This window comes from Pelobates fuscus, chromosome 4, assembly GCF_036172605.1.
Source record: "Pelobates fuscus isolate aPelFus1 chromosome 4, aPelFus1.pri, whole genome shotgun sequence".
NCBI lineage: Eukaryota > Metazoa > Chordata > Amphibia > Anura > Pelobatidae > Pelobates > Pelobates fuscus.
Window position 1 is genome coordinate 148588212 of NC_086320.1, and position 19997 is coordinate 148608208.

Consider the following 19997-nt stretch of genomic DNA (forward strand, 5'->3'; position numbering starts at 1 on the left):
CCATAGTGCTGTGCTGGTGGACTAATAGACATGCATTTGCAACAAGACGAATTGGATGCACTGGAACAGAGGGCGTTGAGGGCTCTGTTCAAACAAGCTTACATTCTAGAGGTAGTAGGGTAAAGTGACACAAGTGAATGTATGTATTTCATGTATGGGGAAAAGTAAGTTACTAGAATAGTTTACAGCAAGCATGTCAAACTCACGGCCCAGCGAGCTGCGAGTACATGCTTGGTGTTAAAGCAGAGTAGGCACCTGCTTTCCCCACATTGCTACTCTGCTAAAATTGACCTGGCCGAGGGGGAGGGGCAGCGAGGGAGCACAATGTTACTGCTCCTCACTGCTTCATCGCGCGACGTCTGTAGTGAAGCCGGACGCCGGAATATGACGTCCGGCATCCCTAAACTGCACGCGAGGGAGCAGTGGGGAGCAGATAGAAGATCCCCACTGGACCCCAGGGAGATGCCCCACATCGGCTCCCAAAGGTAGGGAGCAATAAAGAAATTGTGTGTGTGTGTGTGTGTCTCTCTGTTAGTGTGTGCAAGGCCGGCCTCAGGGGTGTGCGAGCTGTGCGGCCGCACAGAGCGCCATGGAGCAGGGGGCGCCCTGCGGCCGCATAGCTCACACGGCAGGGGCGTATTAGCCGCGAGGCAAACAAGGCATTTGCCTTGGGCTGCATTTTCCAGGGGGTGGCAAAAAAAGCCGCCCCCAAATGCCCAAGGCAAATGTCTTGTTAGCCTTGCGGCTAACAGACATGCCGGCGGGCTGCTGGGCGGTCGGGCGGCGCTGGTGGGCAGGCTGGCGAGGGAGCACTTCCTCTGAGCTGTCTGCTCAGCTCCCTCGCGCGCCGCAGAGTGAGGCTGGGAGCCTCCCAGCCTCACTCTGAGGCACGCGAGGGAGCTGAGCAGACAGCTCAGAGGAAGTGCTCCCTCGCCAGCCAGTCCGCCAGCCAGTCCGCCAGCCAGCACCGCTCGCCCAGCAGCCACTGGACCACCACGGAGGAATAGACCCCCTCCCCCCCCCCCCCAGGATTCCCAAAGGTAAGGAGGCTGGGGGGGTGTTTAAATAAATCTTTAAAAATGTGTTAATGTGGGTGAGTGTGTGTGTGTCTGTGAGTGTGTTTGCCTGTGAGTGTGTGTGTGTGTCTGACTGTGTGTGTGACTGTTTGCCTATGTATGTGTGTGTGTGTGACTGTCTGCGTGTGTGTGTATGACTGTCTGCGTGTGTGTGTGTGACTGTCTGCGTGTGTGTGTGTGACTGTCTGCGTGTGTGTGTGACTGTTTGCCTGTGTGTGTGTGTGTGGCTGTTTGCCTCTGTGTGTGTGTGTGGCTGTTTGCCTCTGTGTGTGTGGCTGTCTGTGTGTGACTGCCGGCCTGTGTGTGTTTGTGTGTGTGTGGCTGTCTGCTTGTGTGTGTGTGTGTGGCTGTCTGCCTGTGTGTGTGTGTGTTTGTGTGTGTGACTGCCTATGTGTGACTGTCTGGGCAGACTAGATGGGCCGAATGGTTCTTATCTGCCGTCACATTCTATGTCTGTGTGTGTGTGTGTGTGTGTGGCTGTCTGTGTATGACTGCCTGAGTGTGTTTGTGTGTGTATATGGCTGTCTGCCTGTGTGTGTGTGTGTGTGACAGGGTGTGGGGGAGAGTGGGACGGGAAGGGGGGGCGCTGTGAAGATTTTTCGCACAGGGCGCCCAAATGCCTAAGGCCGGCCCTGAGTGTGTGTCAGTGTTGCATTGGCTGTGACTGGACAGTGGAGTACCTGGATGTGCATGAAGGCACGCAATGCCACGTCACATTCAGACGTCACATTCCGACGTGACATTGACGTGCTCCACCTTCACATGGTTTCAAGCAGTAGAGGGAGGATCAGATTTGGCACGGGGTCCGGTCGGCGCCATTTGGGGTATACCAGAGGCCGGAGTCACATACTGGCGGCGGCAATGTGAGTGGAGTCTGGTTGTTGGCCAGAGGGGGGAGGACTGTGTTTTTTTTTTTATACTGTACTTTTCAAACTAAACCTTTGTTTCTATGAAAATTTAAGGTTGTTGTGTTTTGTTTTTTTGCTGCCCACATAAGCTTAAACCATGTTTATGTGGCCCGTGCTAGACTTTGAGTTTTACATGCTTGATTTACAGTGTAAGCTTAGTTTATTAGAGGATACAGTTGTAGGAGAGGAAGCAGGTGGGTTACTAACACTGGCGTACATACCGGGGTCCTGGCTGCGACCGGGCCCGTCACTCCAGGTGGCCCGGCCATTATCTTTTGCGGCCCTGGCCCGCGCGGCAAACCGCAGGGGCCGCCGTCCAAGGGGTCTATCGGGTGTCCCATGCTGTCAGGGCCACCCAATGGACATGGATTGTAATGGGGCCCAGTCTGCGCTGGGTGCTTTAATAGTGCGACCGGGCCCCCTGTGATGACATCACACAGTGCTGGGAGGAAGTGACTGCACGTCACTCCTCCTAGCTAACACTGAGAGCCGCACGGGAGGAAGACCAGGGAGTCAGAGTGGGAACTCTGACTCCCATCCACCTGAGCCACCACTGGACCCCAGTCACCCTCCTGCACTTAAAAGGTAAGAAACAGGAGGGTGACTTAAATATTGTGTGTGTTTGTTTGTATGTGTGTGTCTGCCTGTATCTATGTGTGTCTGCCTGTATCTATGTGTACCCGTTTGTATATGTGTGTTTGTGTGTGTGTGCCTGTTTGTATGTGTCAGTCTGTTTGTGTGTGTGTGTGTGTCTGTCGGGGAGAGAATAGGGATGGGGAGGGCCACGGATCAGTTTCGCACCAGGGCCCCATGGATTGTGTGTACGTCACTGGTTACTAAGGTGTGGGGAGGGAAAGCTATTAACAGTTTAATTGATATGTTTTCTTAAACAAATTTTCTAAAGCGTTTTTAAAGGTCTTTTGAAGGAACTGCGACTGGGTGAGAGTCTAACTAAGCAGGGAAGGGAGTTTCATAGGAACGGCATAGCCGTAGAAAAGTCTTGAAGGCAGGTATGGGATGTCAGAGGTGCGAGTACGAGCATAGAATAGATGCAGAGCATATGGGCCTGGACAGGACATACTTCTGTATTATTGAGGATAGGTAGGAGCAGTGTGATGTAGAGATTTGTGAGCATGCACCAGAATTTTAAATTTAGCCTTACATTTGATGGGAATCCAGTTTAAAGACTGACAAATGGGGAGGCGTGTGAGGTGAGGGCAGACTGGAAGAGGAGTCTCGCCGCAGCATTAATTATAGGCTGTAAGCAGAGTCAGCACAAACATCAGGCGGCCGCCTTAGGGCGCACCGGCCCTGGGGGCACAATGTCAGGCCCATGTAAAGTAACCCCTCTAGCCGGTTACTTTATGGACCGTAGCCGAACGCAAGCACCTCCCCTCAGTGCAGCCCAGCCTCTTACTGCTCGCCCAGCTTACTGCCGCCCTAGGTGCCTCCTATACTGGTGTCTGCTGCAGGCTGTGTGGAGGGGGCAGGGATATGAATGACCTCATACCCCTGCTCCCTGTGTACTACACTGCGCTTCTGGCATCCTATAATAAGGCTGGGCTGCCAGACAGGACTCCATAATGCCGGACAGCATGCACTCCAGGGACCTGTATGTAATTTTGACTGTCTCTGTGTGTATGTATGTCTGTGTGCCTGTATGCATGTGTCTCTGTGTGCATGTATGTATGCCTGTATGTATGTGTCTGTATGCCTGCATGTCTGTGTCTGTATGCCTGCATGTCTGTGTGTATGTCTCTGCCTGTATATCCCCATGTGACTGTCTGTATGTCTCTGCCTGCAGGCCCGGACTGGCCATCGGGCACACCGGGCAAATGCCCGGTGGGCCGCGGTGGCCATGGGCCGAGGCCTGGCAGGGGAGGTCCCAGGATCTCCCCTGCCGGTCTATGCAGGGCCGGCACTATCCGAGCGCCGGCCCGCTGTGTGCCATGAAGGGCCGGTGAGGAGATCAAAGATCTCCCCACCGGCCCACTTTAATAGACCTGCGGCTGGGGAGGGAGAGGACCCAGCGGAGCTCTATCTTGCAGCTCCGCCGGGTTCTTCTCGCGAGATCCGGATCGTTGCCATGGCAACGACCGGATCTCGCAAGAGTGAACTCTAGCCCCAGGCTAGAGTTCACTCACCCACTGGACCACCAGGGATGGATGGCAGAGTGCCGGTCCCCCCCCCCACCTCTCCATGGTACCACCATGCCGGTCTCCCCCTCCCAAGGTAAAGGTAAGAAGGGAGGGGGGGACATAATGCCTTATTATTAGTTGTTGTTTTTTTTTTTTTACTAACACAAAATCCCTTTTAACATGCGCACACACAGCACTCTCACACACAGCACTCTCACACACAGCACTCTCACACACAGCACTCTCACACACAGCACTCTCACACACAGCACTCTCACACACAGCACTCTCACACACAGCACTCTCACACACAGCACTCTCACACAAATCACACACAGCACTCTCACACACAGCTCTCACACAAATCACACACAGCACCCTCACACACAAATCACACACAGCAGCCTCACACACAAATCACACGCACTGCACCCTTAAACACAGCAGCCTCACACACAAATCACACGCACTGCACCCTTAAACACAGCAGCCTCACACACAAATCACACGCACTGCACCCTTAAACACAGCAGCCTCACACACCCAGTACCCTTAAACACATCACACACAGCACCCTCACACACAGCACCACTCAAACACAGCATCCATCACACACACATACTGCACTCTTCACATACACACTACACCCCCTGCACCCCTCACACATACACACAGAACCCCAACACACACACACAATACTTCCAAACATATTTATATTATATATATGTGTGTGTGTGTGTGTGTGTGTGTGTGTGTGTGTGTATATATATATATATACAGAACAAATTGAGCGCACTCAATGGATTTGGTAAATAAAAAACAAATATATTAAATAACACGCATATAAATCAACGTTTCGACCGTCTAGCGGTCTTTATCAAAGATAAAGACCGCCAGATGGTCGAAACGTTGATTTATATGCGTGTTATTTAATATATATATTTTTTGATTTACCAAATCCATTGAGTGCTCTCAATTTGTTCTGTTTATATTACTGCTCAGAGAAGCACCTGGTAGTTGCTATTGAAATTATTTTTGTTTGGGATGAGTGCCAGAAATTGTTGTTTTATTTATTTATATTTATATTTATATATATATATATATATATATATATATATATATATATATATATACACACATACTGCACCCCTAAACACATTACATTCCAGACACACACTAGATCCCTTACCCAAATCTGGATCATATACACACACTAGATCCCTATATACACTCTGATTCCGTTATATACACACACACACTACATTCCTAACATACACACTCTGGATCCCTTATACATACACTAGATTAATTGTAAACAAACACATGCTACACCCCTAAACACACACACTCTCTACAACCCCTACAAACACTACATCACCTATATATACACACACACACACACACACACACACACACACTATAGCCTGTATGCACACACTTACTACACACACATTCTCTACAGCCCCTAGCCACATATGCATTACATTACACCACAAACACAACATGACTAAAACCGACCTTATTACACAATACCACACCGCAATCAGCTCACTCTACACACACGCAATACCACAAGCAGGGTCCAAACACACGCACAATACTCTTTCCTGGCCCTTTTGTCTCCTGGTATCCATTTATAGAGACACCAGAGACAAGTTGCAAGGAAACACAGTGCAAGCATGTTATTAAATTTGCTTGCACTGTGCAGAACAAATACAGGGCATATTTTCTCATGCTAGAGCTCTTTAGCAGAGCTCTGCCCTGGAAGAGCATTGACCCAACGCTCACTTTGAGAGAGGGCGTGTTTGTCATTGGTGATGACGAAACACTTCCTCTCTGCCCCGCCCCCTTAGTGGGCCGCTGTGCTAAAAAAATGCCCGGGCAGAATTTTTCTCCCAGTCCGGCCCTGTCTGCCTGTGTTTGGCAAATGATTTAGGTAAACTAGAAAAGTTGTGGCAACTGACATTTAATGTGGCTAAGTGAAAGATAATGCATCTTGGACTTAAAAACCCAAGGGCAGAGTACAGAATATTTGATAGTCCTAACCTCAACATCTAAAGATTATTTCAGATGACTTAAAGGTAGGCAGACAATGTAATCAAGCAGCAGGAAATGCTAGCAGAATGCTTGGTTGTATAGGAAGAGGTATTAGCAGTAGAAAGAGGGAAGTGCTCATGCCAATGTACAGAACACTGGTGAGACCTCACTTGGAGTATATTAGAGGGGCAAAGGTTTAAAAATATCAGGAAGCATTACTTTACTGAGAGTGTAGTAGATGCATGGAATAGCCTTCAGCTGAAGTGGTAGAGGTTAACCCAGTAAAGGAGTTTAAGCATGTGTGGTATAGGCATAAGGCTATCCTAGCTATAAGATAAGGCCAGGGACTAATGAAAGTAGAACATTGGGCAAACTAGATGGGCCGAATGGTTCTCATCTGCCGTCACATTCTATGTATGACAGTGTACCTGTATGCAGTGACGTACACATAACCCATGGGGCCCCCGGTGCAAAACTGATCCATGGGCCCTCCCTCTTCCCCCCCCCCCCCCCCCGACACACACAGACACAGACAGGCAGACTGACGCACATACATACAAAGACACATACATAAAAACAGACTGACACATACACACAATAAACATACATACAAAGACACATGCAGACAAACACACACAATATGTCACCCTCCTGTTTCCTATCTTTTAGGTGCAGGAGGGTGACTTTTCCTGGGGTCCAGTGGTGGCTCAAGTTGATGGGAGTCAGAGTTCCCACTCTAACTCCCTGTTCTTCCTCCCGCGCGGGCTCTGTGTAAGCTGGGAGGAGTGATGTGCAGTCACTTCCTCCCAGCAGTGATGATCTCGTCACAGGGGGCCCGGTCACGCTGTTAAAGCTCCCAGCGCTGACTGGGCCCCCTGACAATCCATATCCATCAGGTGGCACTGACAGTATGGGCCACCTGATTGACCCCTTGGACGGTGGCCCTGGCGGTTTGTTGTGCCGGCCGGGGCCGCAAATGGTGATGGTGGGCACCCGGTCACAGGGCTCTGCTGGGCGGCCGAGCCCCCTGGAGTGACAGGCCCGGTCGCAGCTGCGACCTCTGTGAATGCGGTATGTACGCCAGTGCCTGTATGACTTTGTCTGATTGTGTACCTGAAAAACATTGCCTCTATGATTGTGTAAGTATGTATGTATTTTTGCCTGCATGTCTGTCTACATGGCTTGGTAAGAAAGATACACAAAGGGATCTGAAGGCGAGGGACACACAAAACGGACTAAGCGGAGAAAGAGACACACAGAGGTACTGTGGTGGTGAAAGAGACAAAGAAAGGGGCTGAGCGTAAGAGACACAAAGGGGTGGGTGTAAGTAAGAAATACAAAGGGGGTTGTAAGACGGCGAAATGCATCTTTGCCTGTGTAGCTAAAAAGCCTTGCACCAGCCCTGACTGTGTGTAAGGTGGACCGCTGTAGTGCGTTGTACCACTGAGAAGCAGATTGCAGTAGTCAAGGTGAGAGATGATGGTAGCCTGTTTCAGTACCTTGGTCGCATCTGGCATTAAATAGGGGATGCAAGCTATGCTTTTGAGATAAAAGCAGGTTTTGGCAAGAGACTGGTCTTGACAAATGAAAGAGAGGTTAGAGTCAAAGCTAACCCCTAGGGATGTTTGATTGAAAGGCACATGGAAGGGGAGAAGGACACCTGAAAAATAAAGAAGCATGAGTAGTGCTATCAGACTGGGTCAGTCAGCTATCACTGAGTGCTAATATGTGGTCTTCAACCCATGGAGATGAGACATAGCTAGACACATCTGGTTGTGATAAGACCTAAAGTATGATGACATAGAGCCTCTCGTGAACTAAACTTGGCATGTATACAGTATATTGGCAAAGGCATCATTACAACACACCATGATTACAACATGTAAGCTTACACACAAGCAGTAAAAATTGCAAACCGAACAAAAGAAAAGTTTAAAATATGAAGCTTAAAATAAAAATGCAAAAGCAATGCATTAATGTATAGCTGAGAAGTTATTGTTACTATTATTACTATTACCGACACATTCCGTAGCGCTTTACAATATTATGAGAGGAGGGGTCTAACTATAAAAAGGACAATTGCAAGAAAACTTACAGGAACGATAGGTTGAAGAGGACCCTGCTCAAACAAGCTTACATTCTATTTAGGAGGTGGGGTATAAAACACAGTAGGACAAGAAATCGCTATCAAATAAGGTGGGAGTGAAGCAGAGCTGGAGGAGAGAGTAGAGTTTGGGAGCGAACAAGAGACAGGTATGTAATGTAGAGGTTACTCTGGGAGGCCATAAGCTTTCCTAAAGAGATGGGTTTCAGGGCACTTCTTAAATGATTGAAGGCTAGGAGAGAGTCTGATGGCGGTAGGCAGGCTATTCCATAGGAAGGGAGCTGCCCGCGAGAAGTCCTGCAAGCGTGAGTTGGCCGTACAGGTGCGAACAATGGACAGGAGAAGGCAGAGCGGAGAGACTGAGAAGGGGCATACCTATGGATTCTTATGATCAGTTAGAATAGCAACTGGATGTAGAGTTCCTTCTAACAGATGCCTCCATTCCTTCAAGGCTGATATTATAGCCAATAGTTCTGTGAAGATATATGAGGGTCTAGAGTTGTTCAGTGCTTTATAGGTATGGATTAGCACTTTAAATTGACTCCTATAGGATACAGGAAGCCAATGTAAGGACTGACAGAGGGGTGAGGTGTGAGAGGACCGACTAGAGAGGAAAATCAGTCTGGCGGCAGCATTCATTAGACTGTAGCAGGGCAATATGGCTTTTGGGAAGACCAATTAGGAGAGGGTTACAATAACCCATGCAGGAAATTATTAGAGCATGGACAAGCTCCTTTGGTTGCATCTTGCGTAAGAAAAGGGGGGATGCGGGCTATGTTTTTAAGATGGAATCTACAGGATTTGGCAATACACTGGATCTGAGGCTCAAAGGTGAGGCCAGAATCAAGTATGACGCCAAGACAGCACGCTTGCAAGGATGGAGTTATGTGGACTATTCATACATATGTGGCTTTAGACGGTAAAGAACTGTGCTCTGCATAACTAGAATGCATTTTATAGACTACAGAATGGTTATTGTTGGTAAAGAACTAATTAACTTCTTACTATTCTACAGATATTCCATTGTTCCAGGTATCACTGGTTCAAGTTTGGGATCAAATGTAAGTGATAATTGTATGAAATAAAGACTCTGTGATTAGCACCTATCCCACCTTCCACTCACAGTGAGACAAATGGTGGACAATGTTATCAGAGTGGCCTAAGATATGCCACCGAGTATGCAATTTATCTTGTGTGCTTTGAATACTGCCGCTTCCTCCCGTAATGGCCTCATCATGCCAGCTGTGTATCCAGAAATCCCATACCTCTAATCAGTTAATAACACATCCCCTTGACCAAACATAAATTAAAACCTAGACTCCTGTTTACACACCTACATTTACCTCTAATTATTAAGAATGGAAGGTTGTCTCTGTTAACCTTTTTTTAATATAATTTACACTATTGTCACTAAAGCCCCATAAATCATCATTCTCTAGGTGTTAACACAGAATGTTGTGTGCCATTAGCATACAGTACTATGTACATGCTGCATTACGCGTTAAAGAGACACTGTAGCCACCCAGACCACTTCAGCTCATTGAAGTGGTCTGGGTGCAATGTTCCATGTCCCTTAACCCTGCAATTGTAATTATTGCAGTTTCAGAGAAACTGCATGTAACGGATCACCTGGCACCCCGACTGGGTACCTATGTTGACGGATGCTCCTAGCGTTTACCAAGGACCATCAGCCCCGCACCGAGCACTCCACTTGACACCATAGGCACTGCAGACCCCATGAACCGCCGCAGCTTGGTTAGGGTCTCGCCGTCTCCTACCCACCCTGGACCTACGAATAGGCTCCAGGTTCCAGTGGGTGAACCTCTTTCCCCAGAAAGTGAAGCAGGAACAAGCTCTTAAAAGAACTTATTTTCCAGTGATTATCCAAGGGAGTATGAAGAGCATCGCAATCCCTTGTAGCGGTTTCCCCCAATAAGAGACAGGACTCTAAATTGAGGGTGAAGTAGAACTGAAGGTTTAATGATACAGCTGCTCTCTTTATACACATTTCCCCACAAGGTTACTACCCACGTGGACCTTGTGGAACACAGGACACAAAGTTACAACAGCCAATCAACACAGTACAGTAAGACACTCCCAGCTAATGCACACAAACCCTCCCCTCTGCCTGTGATACAATTACCAAACACAATGGACTAACTTAATTACCACAAGCAGAAAATATCCAGTTTTACCCAAAGTCCAGAAACACCCCAAAACAACAATACATCCTTGGATAGCCCTGATCTGGGTGAACAACATATCCAAAAAGCACCCAGATCAGAGCAGGGGTTCAAAAGTTTTATGGAAGTCACATTTGACCGACCGCAAGCATGGCTTTCATGCCCAAAACAGTTCCACAGATTTAGGCTGTGCGGCCGGTCTATCTTCTTCTCTCTCCTGGAGATAATTGGCTTAAGTGGCTGTGGTAACTTAATTATCTCCAGGTACAGGAAATATCTCTAAGTCAGAAACTGTTACAAAAAACACATAAAAATACATAACTCTTATAATACAATGTTTAACCTATATGTCCAATGTTAAAAGTGCGCTATAGTACAAATAAGGGTGGGGTCAGAAAATAGCAAGGGATGATAGGAGATTGAGGAGGGACAAAGGAGCCAGTTTAAACTGGTCTGGCAGTGTCCTTGGGACAACGCCCTGCTGGAGAAACAGTAGGACAGGAAAAAGGGGGAGGGGAAGAGGCACATTTTCCCATGGATTTGAAGGGGCAGAAAAAGTGTTTTAAAATCCAATAAGCCCAAATAGTACTTTTAAAGGGCAATACATCCCAGCGGCCATAGTTGCATGGCAGGAGGCTGGCAAGCAGGCTCCTCCAAAAAACTCATGGCAAACTCCCTTAAAAAGGGGAGTTTATCACACCTCAATAATTACCCTGCAGGGTTAACTCCTCCGCTAGTGGCTATCTACCAGGAAGTCACTAGAGGGACTTCGGGAATTGAAATGGACCTTTAGTCGGTTACCTGGCGCTGGACGTCATTACACTCTGCATGAGGACCTCCAGCATCAGATTTTCCCCATAGGAAAGCATTTATTAATAATGCTTTCCAATGGGGAAATACTAATGTGAGCGTGGCCATTTCCGCGCATGCACATTAGGTCTCCCTCGCTCAGGAGCGTGGGCAGAGCATGACCTAGCACTGAGGGACATCAACGCTGTATTCAGGTGACTGACTGAAGGGGTTTTAAAGCCTTCAGCCACGTGAGATGGGGGTAGGGCATTGTAGGATTCTACAGTGCCAGTAAAATGGGTTTGTTTTCCTGGCATTATAGATTCCTTTTAAGATGTAATAAATTTAATTTGGGTGGAAATGGAGGGAGTTTTGTGCCAGATAAGTCTGTGAAGTACTTGCACTTTCTATTGGTTGTGAGGACAGGTAGTAGTGTGAATTTGAAGTACAGAGATAATTTTCCTACATCCATTGTGATTTTATGAGGGTGTAACAGGAGCATCATTTCGAGTTTGAAATGTGTTTTATTTGTTTTGAGGTAGCTTTTGTTTTCTTCCCTTCTTCCCAAAACTTCAAATTGGGGAATTTGTATCCTTTAATAGGTCTTGTCTAAAGGCTGGAATGTTTAAACTCTGGACAGGGTGTGGACTACCAATGATGCCACTTGTGTCACTGATGCCCAAAATGGAGCAGTCCTGCTTGATGGGGTGCAGGGTCTGCCGAAAGAATACACTCCATGTAGAATCACAATTCCCTGGCTGACCCTACTCAGGGCAGAAGATGGTGTAATGGCGTGCTTGCTTGCAAGCAGAGCAGCCACCATCGGGTATGTTTGCAAAATATGACTCCAGTCAGTGACCTAGCCACTGTAAGATGTTCCCCTCGCAAAGTAGGCTTATTGCATGTAAATAATTGTCATCGGCAATGCTAAAGCGCATGGTTAAAAGAGTACTCCTTTTCTCTTCTGAAAAAGAGGGCAGAAAAAAATAACCATTGGAGCGTTGTAAGATGTCTGTCTGTTTAATGTTTTGAAACATATATATTTATTCATATTTGTAGAAATGAATAGTCACAACAGGAAGTAGTTGTTCTTCACCTTGGCGAAAACTGTGTATCTTTGTTAATCCAAGCTTTAAAAAAAAAAAATGTTCAGGGACACTATGTTCAGGGACACTACATTACAGCACAATTTAGTGCTTCTTGTGTATATAGCCTGTCCCTGCAGTAGTTTCAATGTAAACACTGCCATTTTATAGGCAAGGCAGTGTTTACATTGCTGGCAAGTATCACCTCTAGTGGCAGACGCTCAGACGGCCACAAGAAGTGCATCCTAGTCCACTGCTGCACGGTGTGCAAGTTCAGCATCTCCACGCTCTGCCACTAGAGTGCTTCCTGCATCGTAACGGACCTTTGGTCCGGTATCTGATGCTGGACATCCTCCCTTTTTGCATGGGAACATCCAGCGTCAGATTTTTGAAAAACCTTTATAAAATAACCAGTCCCCCTTAGCCTCCACATGCCTAGATTAAATGCTTTCCTATGGGGAGGTCTAATGTGTGCGTGCACCCCATTTGATGCGCATTTGCACCTGCTCGTCGGAGGGGGCGGAGCCGTGACCCAGCGCCAAGGAACTGGGGTCAGGTGCTGGGATCCGGTAAGTCAAGGGTTTTTAACCCTTATTTACCCGGGCGGGGGGGGGGGGGCACGATGGAGGGGGAAGGCAGAGGGGGAGCTATAGTGCCAGGAACACAGCTTTGCATTCCTGGCACTATAGTATCCCTTTAAAACTGTAAAATATAATAACTATAAAGTTTTTTCCGCTATCAATTTTTGATTTCCAGCTGTACACTCGAATTACCCATAACAAGAAGGGGTAATATATATTAAATATTGTTTCACTTTGTGTGCACTTTCACTTTCTTTACAGGGTATTTTTTTATTTGTATACTTCTGAAAAGGGAGGGCACGTTAATAGTAGTGCCTAATAGATAGTTGGGTTACTCTAATCCGTTCTTATAAATCACTTAATTTTACTTTAAAATGCCCTTATGGCTAACCCAACCATGGTCAGTCTGCCTAGTGCATTTGGGGATAGTATGCTGTGTGCGGACATCAAATTAATAAGTTGAACATAACAGATGCTAGCAGTCAGGAAGACAGTTGTGGCTTCCAGCCCAGAAAAGAGACCCTATACACTGATGGGAAGGATATTAAACACGTTTAAAATTAAATGCTGTGTTGCACCATAACCATTGCACTAAGATGAAGTGGTTATGGTACTTAGAGTACCTCTTTTATAAAATAGAAATACAGGAACATTGAAACTTTTCCCAATTGGATTTTAAATAAAATTCCTACAGCAGGCCTCAAATGGTGGCATGTATGTTTCTAATAAGAGTAAAAAATTAAAATGAAAAATGACGTTCCATCTCCTGTAGATTGTAAGCGTGTTTGACATTTCTTTTTCGTTTCTGTTAACACTGTTCATCATAACTGAATCTACAACAAAATAATTTCTGCATTAAGAGTTAAGGCTCTAGGCATCCTTGTGTGGGATAAAAATAGACATGGCAGGAAAACGTCAGAAAAGCAATTAGATTAACAGCTATTCAAATATAAGACCAATTAACATTACAAAAAAAAAAAAAAAAAAAGAGCTGCTGCATGTGATTTGACAACATTTCTCCAATGTAAGGGACTTTCAGGTGAAACTTGATGTTCTTAACTCAGAATAGATAGCCCAGAAGCATCCATTGAAGTAATGGCAAAAGTGCAGGATTCTAATTCAATTCTGCTCAGGGGGTGGGAAACCTCCCATTTACTTCCTTTTAGAAAGCAGTGAGTGAGGACTCCCCTCAGCAGACCATGCTGTTTTTTTAAATTCTGTACCATGCAAGTGCAATAGTTGGTAATGACGACAAAGCTCTGATAAAGCAGATCTGTCAGTGAGCCTGCTGGCATAGAAGCCCAACGGATGTTGCTGCAGTCAGGAAGCCAGCTCTGACACACGTTCTCCTCCAGCACTTCTGTGAACACTTCACTCTTTAAGGTGCTCTGGCTGACCGAATACATGGAGACTCCTGAGGACCAAATCAGCCTCCAAGAAGAAGCCGATGATGTGTTTAGTGAAGGTAATGGGTCCTCTGGATTTCTAAACTAGAATACTATTCCAACATTCCAAACAGCTCGAATTTGGAAGCAGGTTATTTGGGATTATTGAAATCTAGAACATTTCGGCTGTGGGATTATTCATTTCATAAAACTTTGTGTGTGGCCATTTTTGGTTAATTGCATCTTTAATTCATCTGGAGTGGGGAGATGCTATTTTATTTGTTTTTTTTGTGTGCTAATTGTATTATTTTTAGACAATGCCTAGGGCTATACATATAAAGCGTGTCAAGAGACTCTGAATTTTGAGTAGAACCCATCGTTTTATATCTGTATACTAAATCTTCAAATAAAACAATGTAATTGTTTTGGTAATATCTTAACTAGTATTTTTTTTTTTTTTTTTTTTTACCACTTAATATGGGCAGCCATTCTTGGTAATTTCTACTGACACTGTAGACTATTATTCAGTTTGGACAAAAAAAAAAATATATGCTTCAAATGTGTATGCATGTATTCAATTATTTATAGTACCTTGTTTGTAGTGTTAGAATTTTACCTTAATATTTAAAGGCGGTTGCCATGCATGTGCATCTGGGTGTGGTTCTCTTTAAGTTCTCCTACTAACCACAGTGGTTTTGTTTTTTGTTGATTTTGCACCCACAGGCTGTTCTCACATAATTTATTTAACTGAAAAATAAGTGTAGTTGTGGAGAAAAAAAGTGTGATGAAGAGATTCACATTCTCTTCATTGTAGGTCAATTCAACATGCCCACACAACAGGTCCGCAAAGGTATACATATAATGTGGGACAGTTGGTCCTTGTTTCCCAGAAAGCCATAATATACATGCCTAATACCTAGGGACAAAATGGAAGTATTCATGAATTCTTTTCTTTTTATTTTTTTGTAATCTATAAAATGGATTCCTATAAAGTTGTGTTAATCTCATTTCAGCACCATAATGATAACATTTCAATTTATTATATATATATTTTAAGTATTTTGTTTTTACATATAGCTGTTTTTACATATAGGGCATTATGGTAAATCCTCAAGATGACAAAACTTGATGGCGGTTGCTCTGCCTTTTGTCATGTCTTATTTCTAAATTACATGCTAGTGCCTACTGTGTTAAATATGGCATTCTTCCCCCAGGATTCTCCATGGACCTCAGTGTTGTGCATTTGTCAGAGCAGCATCAAAATGTGCAAAGCTCCCAGAAGGTGATAGAGCCATGTGAAAGAAACACAAGTGTTATGAATACAAAGCTGTATTCCTAACACTATAGTAACCCTCTGCCACCCCAGCCATGTTAAGGGTTAAACCCTTATTTCACTCACCTGACAAGAGCCCCGATGTCCCTAGGCACAGGGTCAGGCTCCTCCTCTCCCTGTTTGATATTGCAGGTTTAAGGGATCAGGGACACTGCATGAAGACTATTTCAATGAGTTGAAGTGGTTTGGGTGCCTAGAGTGTCTCTCTACGTTCTGTGGTAATGACAATGTCCATAACTGTTCATTTTTGTAACCTAAAGCTCTAGTAGAAGTACAAGGGGAGCAGTACCAGAACAGAAGAGGGTCCCACACAAAAATAATTACCCCAACTCTATAGTGGCCCCCACTTTCTTTGGGGCCCCTTAAAGAGCTGGGGTAACCAAAAGGTCAGGGCTGGCGCCACCATTTGGCGAACAAGGAATTTGCCTGGGGCACCAACCTGCTGGGGGCGCCCAGCGGAGGTTTCCTGGTGGACTGCCCCTGTCTGGTGCTGAAGCACTGGGTGAGCGGCTCCTTAGCCACCCTCCAGTCCAGTAACCCTAGCACCCGAGCAGAATGCTTCCTGCAGGCAGGGGAAGCCGGGACGTGACCTGGTATCCAGGCTGCCCCATGCCTGTGAAGACCGGAAACGCACTGCAGGGAGCCGGAAGCAGCCTGTGCTCTCCTGCTTCCCCAGCAGAAGCAAGGCTGGTGCTCTTCTCCTCTAGGAACAGCACTCGGGTAGGGCCACGTGGAGGCTAAGGGGGACTGGTTATTTTATAAAGGTTTGTATATTTGTTTGTGTGTGTGTTTAAACCAGTGGTAGTCAACCTTTTTCTACCTACTGCACACTAATGCATCTTTTTGGTTGAAAAAATGTCCTTACCGCCCACCAGTTTTCGCGCAAGTGCAGAATATTTTTTCTGAAGGAGGGTGTTAAAAAAAAAAAAAAAAAAAAAAAAGTACGTACATTTATCTTTTTATTTATACTTAATGCATGTTTATAATGTTTTTTTAACTTTTTATAAAGTTTAATGAGAAAACAATAAAATAAATTGAAATTACCTTTACTAGTGATTAATGATATCCTTGAGGTTGATACTACAAGACTAAATATTTGATATCTGGTTCGATTTTCGTAAGGAACAAACGAAGGTCTCCTCTTTTGGTGATATTCAGACGACTTCTCTGTTTGCGCATAATATGATTTCTCACCCCACTTTTTTTTTTTTTAAATTTTTTAACCTTCCTTATAGCAATGTCCAGTAGGAGGGCTGATCTAGGTATCCCACTTACTATAGCCACTATAACAGACAGGCATACATACATACGCGCGCGCACACACACACAGACAGGCGCACACACACAGACAGGCGCACACACACAGACAGGCGCACACACACACACACAGACAGGCGCACACACACACACACAGACAGGCGCGCACACACACACACAGACAGGCGCGCACACACACACACAGACAGGCGCGCACACACACACACAGACAGGCGCGCACACACACACACAGACAGGCGCGCACACACACACACAGACAGGCGCGCACACACACACACACAGACAGGCGCGCACACACACACACACAGACAGGCGCGCACACACACACACACACAGACAGGCGCGCACACACACACACACAGACAGGCGCGCACACACACACACACAGACAGGCGCGCACACACACACACACAGACAGGCGCGCACACACACACACACACAGACAGGCGCGCACACACACACACACACAGACAGGCGCGCACACACACACACACACAGACAGGCGCGCACACACACACACACACAGACAGGCGCGCACACACACACACACACAGACAGGCGCGCACACACACACACACACAGACAGGCGCGCACACACACACACACACAGACAGGCGCGCACACACACACACACACAGACAGGCGCGCACACACACACACACACAGACAGGCGCGCACACACACACACACACAGACAGGCGCGCACACACACACACACACAGACAGGCGCACACACACACACACAGACAGGCGCGCACACACACACACACACACAGACAGGCGCGCACACACACACACAGACAGGCGCGCACACACACACACACACAGACAGGCGCGCACACACACACACAGGCGCGCACACACACACACACACAGACAGGCGCGCACACACACACACACACAGACAGGCGCACACACACACACACAGACAGGCGCGCACACACACACACACACACAGACAGGCGCGCACACACACACACACACAGACAGGCGCGCACACACACACACACACAGACAGGCGCGCACACACACACACAGGCGCGCACACACACACACACACAGACAGGCGCGCACACACACACACACACAGACAGGCGCACACACACACACACACACAGACAGGCGCGCACACACACAGACAGGCGCGCACACACACAGACAGGCGCGCACACACACAGACAGGCGCGCACACACACAGACAGGCGCACACACACACAGACAGGCGCGCGCGCACACACACAGACAGGCGCGCGCACACACACACACACACACAGGCGCGCACACAGACACACACACACAGGCGCGCACACAGACACACACAGGCGCGCACACAGACACACACACAGACAGGCGCGCACACAGACACACACACAGACAGGCGCGCACACACACAGACAGGCGCACACACGCACGCACAGACAGGCGCACACACGCACGCACAGACAGGCGCACGCACGCACACACACACACACACACACACAGGCAGGCGCGCGCACGCGCACACACACACACACACAGGCAGGCGCGCGCACACGCACACACACACACACACAGACAGGCGCGCGCACACACACACACACAGACAGGCGCGCGCACACACACACACACAGACAGGCGCGCGCACACACACACACACAGACAGGCGCGCGCACACAGACACACACACAGACAGGCGCGCACACAGACACACACACAGACAGGCGCGCACACAGACACACACACAGACAGGCGCGCACACAGACACACACACAGGCGCACACACGCACACACAGACAGGCGCACACACGCACACACAGACAGGCGCACACACGCACACACAGACAGGCGCACACACGCACACACAGACAGGCGCACACACGCACACACAGACAGGCGCACACACGCACACACAGACAGGCGCACACACGCACACACAGACAGGCGCACACACGCACACACAGACAGGCGCACACACGCACACACAGACAGGCGCACACACGCACACACAGACAGGCACGCACACACAGACAGGCGCACACACAGACAGGCGCACACACACAGACAGGCGCACACACGCACACACAGACAGGCGCACACACGCACACACAGACAGGCGCACACACGCACACACAGACAGGCGCACACACGCACACACAGACAGGCGCACACACGCACACACAGACAGGCGCACACACGCACACACAGACAGGCGCACACACGCACACACAGACAGGCGCACACACGCACACACAGACAGGCGCACACACGCACACACAGGCGCACACACGCACACACACGCGCACACACGCGCACACACGCACACACAGGCGCACACAGACAGGCGCACACACAGACAGGCGCACACACAGACAGGCGCACACACGCACACACACACACGCAGGCGCACGCACACACACAGACAGACAGACAGACAGGCGCACGCACGCACGCAGACAGACAGACAGGCGCACGCACACACGCACACAGACAGACAGACAGGCGCACGCACACACGCACACAGACAGACAGACAGGCGCACGCACACACGCACACAGACAGACAGACAGGCGCACGCACACACGCACACAGACAGACAGACAGGCGCACGCACACACGCACACAGACAGACAGACAGGCGCACGCACACACGCACACAGACAGACAGACAGGCGCACGCACACACGCACACAGACAGACAGACAGGCGCACGCACACACGCACACACACAGACAGACAGACAGGCGCACGCACACACGCACACAGACAGACAGACAGACAGGCGCACGCACACAGACACACAGACAGACAGACAGGCGCACGCACACACACAGACAGACAGGCGCAGGCGCGCAGAGACAGGCAGACCGGCGCAGGCGCGCAGAGACAGGCAGACCGGCGCAGGCGCGCAGACACACACACAGGCAGGCACACACACGCAGGCAGGCAGGCACGCAGGCACGCACGCACGCACGCAGGCACGCACGCAGGCAGGCGCACGCAGGCACACGCAGGCGCACGCAGGCAGGCAGGCGCACGCAGGCAGGCAGGCGCACGCAGGCAGGCGCACGCAGGCAGGCAGGCGCACGCAGGCAGGCGCACGCAGGCAGGCAGACGCACGCAG

The 19997-nt window shown here is 48.3% G+C and overlaps 1 protein-coding gene across 1 annotated transcript in view; it reads left to right on the forward strand.

The window, feature by feature from the left end:
* The first annotated feature begins 14178 nt into the window (after window positions 1-14178).
* Window positions 14179-19997, forward strand: part of RIPOR2 (RHO family interacting cell polarization regulator 2) — a 215268-nt gene continuing 209449 nt past the window's right edge. The window contains exon 1 of the mRNA XM_063451670.1: window positions 14179-14366. Coding sequence (XP_063307740.1) covers window positions 14306-14366 — 61 coding nt within the window. The 5' untranslated portion in view covers window positions 14179-14305. The remainder of the gene's footprint in view (window positions 14367-19997) is intronic.